General features: G+C 44.7%; 1 protein-coding gene across 4 annotated transcripts in view; it reads left to right on the plus strand.

Annotated features, from left to right (window-relative positions):
- The window catches only part of RAF1 (Raf-1 proto-oncogene, serine/threonine kinase), a 55,118-nt gene that overhangs the window by 45,343 nt on the left and 855 nt on the right, over positions 1-8,920 (plus strand). For all 4 annotated transcript variants that reach the window (XM_084765190.1, XM_084765192.1, XM_084765189.1 and 1 more), the window contains 9 exons: positions 3,410-3,437; positions 3,538-3,668; positions 3,967-4,084; positions 4,592-4,676; positions 5,065-5,241; positions 6,635-6,681; positions 7,982-8,100; positions 8,348-8,479; positions 8,579-8,713. In XM_084765190.1, coding sequence (XP_084621316.1) covers positions 3,410-3,437; positions 3,538-3,668; positions 3,967-4,084; positions 4,592-4,676; positions 5,065-5,241; positions 6,635-6,681; positions 7,982-8,100; positions 8,348-8,479; positions 8,579-8,713 — 972 coding nt within the window. The remainder of the gene's footprint in view (positions 1-3,409; positions 3,438-3,537; positions 3,669-3,966; positions 4,085-4,591; positions 4,677-5,064; positions 5,242-6,634; positions 6,682-7,981; positions 8,101-8,347; positions 8,480-8,578; positions 8,714-8,920) is intronic.

An 8,920-nucleotide genomic window follows, 5' to 3' on the forward strand; every position in this document is an offset into this window, starting at 1 on the left:
TTAACAGGATAGACTGTCAGAGAGTAGACTATCAGGTGCGACAAGTGCATTTACACTTCTAGCAGACTTGTTGTCCTGTGGCTTTCCTTTCTCCTTTTCTATTAAAATATTTATGAGTAAAACAAATACTCTGTGAGATACCACTGCTAGGTGAATTTCTCAAGGCAGATCTTGAGGACAAGGGATTGAAATAGTTTTTTAAAATTCCGTTTTCTCAAAAGATGGACTGATACAGTAACAGCATTTTGTACTGAGTACAGACATTAGAAACCAAAGCATTTCATCTATTGGTTGATAAGACTGAGAAGCTTATCGGAAAGTCTGGCATACTAGCACATGCCTAGAAACCCAGCCCTTTTGAGGGCCTTATTCAAGACCAGCCTGGGCTACATGGTGACATCTTATTTCAAAATCAAATAAGAAAGACTCTGCAGACATGACACATTACTATGCTTTCTCTCCACCATGAAGTGATCTTTGTCAAAAACTTGTTTGTTGACACCTGACATCTCAGGTGCAGTGTCTCTCTAGCAACAAATCGCTTTTAACCACTTGTCCTGCCCTGTGTAAGCCATGGGCTTTATCATTATGATTAGTCCTAATAATACAATAATAATAAAGTAGCCATTTTCTTTCCATGCCAACTTGTTCCTGTTTACCCTGGGTTAACAGTGAAAATTGAAAATTCTTCCATTTCTAACATAATAGCACAAGTATTGTGTTTAGTCCTGTTGTGCCTAATTAGGAAATTTTACATGTGGCTTTTTTGTTTTGTTTTGTTTTTTAACACCTGCTCCTTTTGGGGGGTGTTGTTGTTTTTTGAGACTGAGTCTCTCTCTATAGTCCTAGCTTTGCAGACCAGGGTGGTCTCTAACTCAGAGATCTGACTGTCTCTGCCTCTCAAGTGCTGGGATTAAAGGTGTGTGCCACCATGTCTGGCTTTTTTTCCTTTTTAATAACACATGACTCATTCAGCATTTTGGACTATATGTTGTTGTTTGGCTTATACCCGTTATTAGTCTTTTAAACTAATACTCAAATTTAGGAGCACATAAAATTTTATCGTGGCATTATGCAATCTAATATAGTAATTACTACCAATTAAAATACTAGGCAGAGGGAGGAAAAAGTAAGACATTAAGAAAAATACCCTGTTATACTCTGGAATGTAATTCTAATCAACAAAAATAACAGAAGGGATTGGTTGAATGGCCAGTGTTTCTCCCACTTGGCTGCCATCATGTGCTTATAAATATACAGACACCCAGGCTTTTCCACCTTTCCCACACAGACACATTTATACCTAGTTTGAGTTGTAGAGTGAGCATCTGTATTTTGTGTGCATGCAGGCCAGAAGGTTGGTGTCATGTGTCTTCCCCAATTGCCCTTCCATCTGTGTTCTGAAATAGGGCTTCACTGAACCTGGAGCTTGCTGGCTAGGCTAGATTATAGGCTAGGCTGGCCGGCTGGTGAGCCTCCAGGATCCTCTTGTGCCCAGTTCTCCAGTGTGGGGATCACGTTCAGATTAAACTCTGAGCTTTGTGTTTATATGGCAAGCCCTTCAGCAACCATATCCTCTCCTCCAAGATTCTTAAGAATCTCAGGGGATGTTTTATAGACAGGCCAGGCTCAGGACTCAGAGTTAGCTTTACTCTATACTTTTAAGATACTTGGGCGGCAGCTGGGCGTGGTGGCACACTCCTTTAATCCCAGCACTCAGGAAGCAGAGGCAGGTGATCTCTGAGTTCAAGGCCAGCCTGGTCTACAAAGTGAGTCCAAGACAACCAGGGCTCTGTCACACTTGGGCAGGGTGGCTGAAATGGTGTGTGTGTGTGTGTGAGAGAGAGAGACAGACGGACAGACAGAGAGACAGAGAGAGAGAGAGAGACAGACGGGAGGAGAGGAGAAGAGAAGAGAGAGCAGTAGCCCGGTGTGTGGGTTCTCTTATTCTTGTAAAGGTATCTTTGAAAGCTAGGCATGGTGGCATACATACGCCTATAGTCATAGCACTAATGAGATTGAGGCAGGAGAATGGCAAGTCAAGGGCCAGCCTGGGCTACACAGTGATACCCTGAATTTAAAACAAACAAACTACAACCAAAAACAAACAAACAAAAAACCATGGCTGGAGTGATGGCCCAGCAGTTAAACAACACTTTTTACCCCCAGAGGACCCTGGTTCACGTCCTAGCACCCACAATGTAGGTTCAATACTGTCCCTAACTTTAGTTTCAGAGGATGTAACATCCTTTCTGGCCTAAATGTGGTGCACACACATATATGCAGGCAAACCATTCATTACATATAAAATGACAAATAAACAAACCTTAGAATATTGAGTGGGAATATTCCAGTAATAGCTTTGTGGGAACAAATATCTTGTTTGCTGTGGCTATACAAAGAAACATAACAGCTAGCTTTCTAAAAAGACATTTTCTGAAGTGATGAGGGTCAAATAGTTTTATATTATTGCCTATAAATCCACCCTTAAGGAAGAATTTTAAAATTAGGATTTAGAACTGTCTGGTGGAGGCCTGTATAGATAGTTGGGCAGTTAGAGCGCTTGCTGTTCTTGTAAGTTCAGGTGCAAGTACCCATGTTGGGAGGCACACACTGTCTGTAACTCCAGCTTCATGAGACCCCACACTGTCTTTTGGCCTCTGTGGCACCTGCATTCTCATGTGGGTGTGGTGCACACAAATAAAAATATAGTCTTAAAAACAATGTCTAGCAGGTTTGGCTTGTCATATAAGAGGATGGCTGTAGCCGGCTGGAGAACATCACTAAAGTTTGTAGTAATAGCTCGTGCTAGTGGAGCTGTAGCTGAGATCCATACATGACAGTCCAGTCTCTACCGCCTGCTGCTCTGTGGCCCTGGCTGAGTCTCCCCTCCTGTCTATGTGGGTTTTAAAATGTAAACACAGGATTCAGGCTCTGAGGCTCATGGTTTTTCCACTTCCCTGTGAATTAGGCCTCAAGTAGTGCTTACCTGTGTCAGACCCACCTTCTTGTCTGCATTTGTCCTTGCTCCTAGTAAAGTAAAAATGAGCCTGTCACTGGATTTGTCTCCCTGTCTCTTGTCTCTGAGTATGCCTCAGTAGAGTAGGATCCTGAGTCATTGGAGATCACAATTGACAGTAACTTTGCCAGCCTTTGCTTGAGGGTTTGTTTCTCTTGCTTTTTCTGAGAAATGATGTGGTTTCCATGAAGAGTTACACTCATTTCAAGTAATATTTAATAGAATCAATCTTGGAAAATTTTGCTTGGGACATTGTAAACCAGGAAATTAGAGTATGGAAATATACTTTATTTTTTAGAGAGTTAATAATGGCATTGTTCCTACAATCCCGCCCCTGCAAGAGAAAACCTTTTCTAGTATGTCTAAATCAGCTTTTGTTTTCTGTTTCAGGATGCCATTCGGAGTCACAGTGAATCAGGTACTTTACCCCAGTCATTTAGTGGTCAGTAATGAGCTTTTTCCTCTGTGCTGTGACAGTCTGTTGGCTTATCCTGGTTCTGTTTGTCTTGTCTATTAAGCCTCACCATCAGCCCTGTCCAGCAGCCCCAACAACCTGAGCCCAACAGGCTGGTCACAGCCCAAAACACCTGTGCCAGCACAAAGAGAGCGGGCACCAGGAGGATCTGGGACCCAGGAAAAAAACAAAATTGTGAGTATGGCCAGTAACACCTCCAGGGCTCAGCTAAGAGAAACTCTTGGAAATTAGAATGCACTTAACATATTTGGGGGCGGGAACCTAACCAAATAAAGGAAAATGAACGCCAATGCTCCTGGCACTTTCACATCCTATAAGTTGCCATTCGGCTATAACTCTAAATTGGCATCTCCTCAAAGACAGAAACTGTAGCTGCAGTGCAGGGACGGTGGCCATCTCTAGGAAACAGGAACAGATGGGTTGGGATGATCCTTTGATAGTGTGAATTATGAATGATCTCCATTTGTTTCAGAGGCCTCGTGGACAGAGAGATTCAAGCTATTATTGGGAAATAGAAGCCAGTGAGGTGATGCTGTCCACTCGGATCGGGTCGGGCTCCTTTGGCACTGTGTACAAGGGCAAGTGGCACGGTAAGCTTGGGGCTTATTTCCTCCTGCAGGCTCTGGTGGTCAGCTTTCAGCAGAGAGGGCTGGAGGGCTTCTTGGTTCAGAGAGGCCTTCTCTCTGGGTGCTTGATCATACCTGGCAATCAAATCAGCTTTGAATTTCACAGCATTGTCTCCTGACATTACTTTAATGGTGTAAAGTTCTTTGAAAAGTGACTCCCTGTCTTCTTTAGAATTAGGATTTTGATACGCTGGGAGATAGCTTAGTTAGTAAAAAGTGCTTGCTGTTCAAGCATGAGGACCTGAGTTCAAGCCCTAGCATTTACATAAAAATTCAGCCGTGGTTGTACTGACTTGTAATCTCAGTGCTGTGGAGGTAGAAAGGAGCTCCCTTGGCTGCTAATCAGTGAGCCCGGGTTCCAGTGAGAACCTGTCTCAAAGACAAAACAAGGTAAGATGCACAGAAATCCTAAGGCGTTTGAAAAATAAAGACTACTTAACTGAGCGTAACTAACTAATAATTAATTTGTAGGAGATGTTGCAGTAAAGATCCTAAAGGTGGTTGACCCAACCCCAGAGCAGCTCCAGGCCTTCAGGAACGAGGTGGCTGTCTTGCGGTAAGCCCATCCCCTAGACAGCAGGGTTGGGTAGGGCCAGGCTGTGCAGGTCAGCACCTGCTCTGGGTTTTGAGGGACACTCCTCCAAGGAGGAGGGAACTCTATTTCTTTCCAGCATATATGCTTGAAGCCAGATGAGCCCGGCTTTGTAGGGTTTGGCTTGTGGTAGGGAGAGGCTGTTTTGCATCTTTTTATAGCTAATCTGCTTTGCTCCGGAGCCCAAGCCCTAGCGTTCTAGTCACGGAGTCACTCAGGTTTGTAGGGTCCTGTGCAAAGCCCGTCCACCCTCTGCTTGTAAGGCCGGCCTGGAGGTGAACAAAGGGTGGGCTCAGACTGGTTGTAGGCAGTGGTCTCATGGCCATGCTTTTTGTGCTTTCCTTTCCCCCAGCAAAACACGGCATGTTAATATTCTGCTGTTCATGGGGTACATGACAAAGGACAACCTGGCGATTGTGACCCAGTGGTGTGAGGGCAGCAGTCTCTATAAACACCTGCATGTCCAGGAGACCAAATTCCAGATGTTCCAGCTAATTGACATTGCCCGACAGACAGCTCAGGGAATGGAGTAAGTAGACAGCTTGGTGAGTCTTTGTAGTCCAAACCCTGAGTTGCCCTTTTGGAAGCCATATTGAGTGGCACCTGGGTAGCTCTTTAACAGCAGATGTTCATGCACAGAAGTCCAAAGCTCCCGTTGCACATCAGCCAGATGGCCCATTCAGGCTCTAGCTGGTGTCCACAGGAACTTTGTGCCCAGGCAGCATGAATACCCTCTCCTCGCTGGTGCTTTTGTCAATTACATTTTTAAAAAAAAGTTAATTAAAAAATAACTTCAAGCTGGGTGTTGTGCATTTGCCTGTAATCCCAGCACTCTGGGAGGCAGAAGCAGGTTGATCTCTCTGTGAGTTCGGGGCCAGGCTGGTCTACAGAGTGAGTCCAGGACAGCCAGGGCTACACAGAGAAAACCTTGTCTCTGTTTAATGATTAGATCAAGTCAAACTCACATCAAAACTGAGTCTTCTGCAAGAGCCGTCCATGCCCATGCTTTTAACTCCCCAAACCATCTCTCCAGTCCTTTTTGGATTATTGTCTCTCTTTGCCCCTCTTCCTCTGCCCCTTTTTCTGAGACACATTTTCTCTGTGTAGCCCTGGCTATCCTAAAGCTTGTCTGGTTTACCCATTTTCTTTTAAAGTTCATATTTGGGTCTCTGCTAGACATGGTGCTGAGTGACAAAGTTCTGTCCAGGTCAGCACCAGGCAGTGCTCTCCAAGTGCCCTTATGGTGAGGGTGCAGGAATTCCTTAGTACTTGCTCCACACCTGCCAGGTGACTGCAGTTGGTGTATGTGCTACACAGTTTTGTTCTGTCTTAAAATCCATACAGAAGCCAGGTGGTGGTGGTACATACCTTTAATCCTAGCACTCAGGTAGCAAAGGCAGGTAGGTGGATCTGTGAGTTCAAGGCTACACAGAGAAACCCTGTCTCAAAAAACAAACAAAAAAACCTTACAGAACTCTAAATTTTAAGAAACACTTGAGTTATGTAAGCCATTCTTTTGCAAGTGTACGGTCTGGGGGCCTTTCTATATTCACAGTGTATGCATCCTATTACATTCTGCATTGTCACCACCTAGAAAAACACCCAGCTTACAGCTGTCCCCAGCTCCTGCCTGGGTGTCTTTGGGTAAGTGGAATGTGAACTAAAACACAGCATCCTATATGCCTGGCTTTGTTTGCAGAGCAAATCCAAGTTGCAGGGCGCAGTGCTGCCCACCAGTTAGCTGATGGGCAGTGAGGCAGGCAGTCAGTTACTTTTTGAGTGAAACTGATGTTTGATGTATCAGCCCATTTATGTTGTAGCTTTTCTATAGGTGACAGGATTAGGCTGTGAAAATAGGCCCTTGGGAGCCTCAACTTACCAGCTGTAGTCTCAGTTAACAGATGGATTTTTCTCCTTCACAGCTATTTGCATGCAAAGAATATCATCCACAGAGACATGAAATCCAACAGTATCCTTTGGTATTGAGTTACCAGCTAAAGGGGCCTTTTCCTCAGAATGCCAGAGGAGAGCTTTTTTTTTTAAGGTTTTATTGTTGTAACCAACAGCAATCTGGAACTAACTCCTTTAGAATTTGGGTTACATACTTGGGATGGACTTGAGCTCAGCCTGAATGGATTATAAGAGGGTTATCTCTAGCCTGTCAAAGATGTGTGGCTGTACATACAGAAGGCAAAGTTTCAAGATTTTGGATTTATTTCTCATCCTCTGATACATGTATGTGCTGCCAACAAGTCCAAAGTGATTTCTACCTCCTGCTTACTTGGTCTACAGCATATCATCCTCCATATAGTAGACCAATATGTTACTTTGTGGAAGACACAGGTGGTATGTCCTTGAGTTAATACTGTAAAGGTGGACTGCTGGCTGAAAGCCAGTTGCCTCTGGAGGTCCTTATAAACCCAGAAAAAGGCATTTGCTAGATCAACAGCTACTTGCTTAAGTAAGGAGACCACATCAGGTACAGCAGCTATAGTCAGATGGAGTTTGATAGTCAGTTATCACTCTTGACAGTCCATCTGTCTTCTGTACTGGACAGATAGGAGCATTAAAGGGAGATGTGGTGTGGATCACCACCCTGCATATTTCAAGTCCTTGATGGTGACACTGATTACTGCTATTCTGCTAGGAACGTTAAACTGCACAGGTCTAGGAACCAGTTTGAGAATTTTGCCAACTTCAAAGTAAACCTATCCCTATTCTGGGACTAGAGAAATAAACAACAGCAAAAAAAATGATTTTGGGGGACCAACTGGGAATCAGACTTTAACCAAAGCTCCATTAATCACCTAACCACTCCATTAAAATAGCCCCTATTTTAATGGAGGGGTATAATGTTTCTTGGAGTCTCCTGGAATCAGCATCAATTTAGAATTAGTATCCAACAGACCCCAGAAAGTCTGATTGTTTTCTTTTCCTCATTGTTCAAGACGGCTACTTACCGTCCTTGACAGTGCACACCAAGTATGCATCCTCAGTCTGTAAGATGGTACATGGCATGATGTAGCAAGGTTAACTCAGCTGTGCTACATTAGTAGCCACGGCCTCCTTGTTACTTTCCTGAAGTAAAAATTTTGGTAGCTAAGCACTATACCAAGATACTAGCACAGATTTAAGGCTTGAATTCCCGTAAGTGCTGATAAACAGTCTACAGCCTGGTAATTGGGTGTATGCCATCGTTTCCTGCCTCCTGGAAGATAACTGATTTAGTAGTGAACAGTGAACTGTCAGTCTCCTTAACAAGCATCGAGATATATTTCTCCATGAAGGACTCACGGTGAAAATTGGAGATTTTGGTTTGGCGACAGTGAAGTCACGCTGGAGTGGTTCTCAGCAGGTTGAACAGCCCACTGGCTCTGTGCTGTGGATGGTGAGAAAGCTGGCCCCGTACTTCCTAAGCATGATGGAGCAAACTCTTGACAGCATTTCTACATAGCTATGGCAGTCTGCTTGATTTCTGATGTCAGTCAGCTTAAGGCAAAACCATGTATCTCCTGGGGAGGCAACAGGCTAGAGCCGAGGGGTTAAGTCTTTGGGGGAAGAGCTACCCTGAGCTAAGGACTGCCCTCTCCCCATCAAGCCTGGCTCCTCTGGACTAATGTACTTTGTCCTCATAGGCTCCAGAAGTAATCCGAATGCAGGATAACAACCCGTTCAGCTTCCAGTCTGATGTCTACTCCTATGGCATTGTGCTGTACGAGCTGATGACTGGGGAGCTTCCCTACTCCCACATCAACAACCGAGACCAGGTGATCTGCATGGGGCCTGGCAAAGCAGCAGGGGCCAGCCAGTTAGTCCCAGTATCCTCTCCTTCACAAACTCCTTTGCTCAACTGTTTCCTTCTTTAGATCATCTTCATGGTGGGCCGTGGATATGCCTCTCCAGATCTTAGCAGGCTCTACAAGAACTGTCCCAAGGCAATGAAGAGGTTGGTGGCCGACTGTGTGAAGAAAGTAAAAGAAGAGAGGCCTCTGTTTCCCCAGGTTAGATGAAGCTCAGTAGCTCAAATACTCTGAGGATGTAAATGAGGTGGGCCAGAGTTGGGTCTGCAGGGAGAGGGCCCTCTGCTCCATAAGCTCTCTCCAAGTACATCATCAGCACACACAAGCCTGTGTGCTTGGACACCTAACTGAAAAGTATGGTTGGGGAGATGCCAGGGCCCCAACTAATGAGACCACATTGGGCCTTGT

Source organism: Acomys minous, assembly GCF_964271855.1.
Source record: "Acomys minous genome assembly, chromosome: 17".
NCBI classification, from domain to species: Eukaryota; Metazoa; Chordata; class Mammalia; order Rodentia; family Muridae; genus Acomys; species Acomys minous.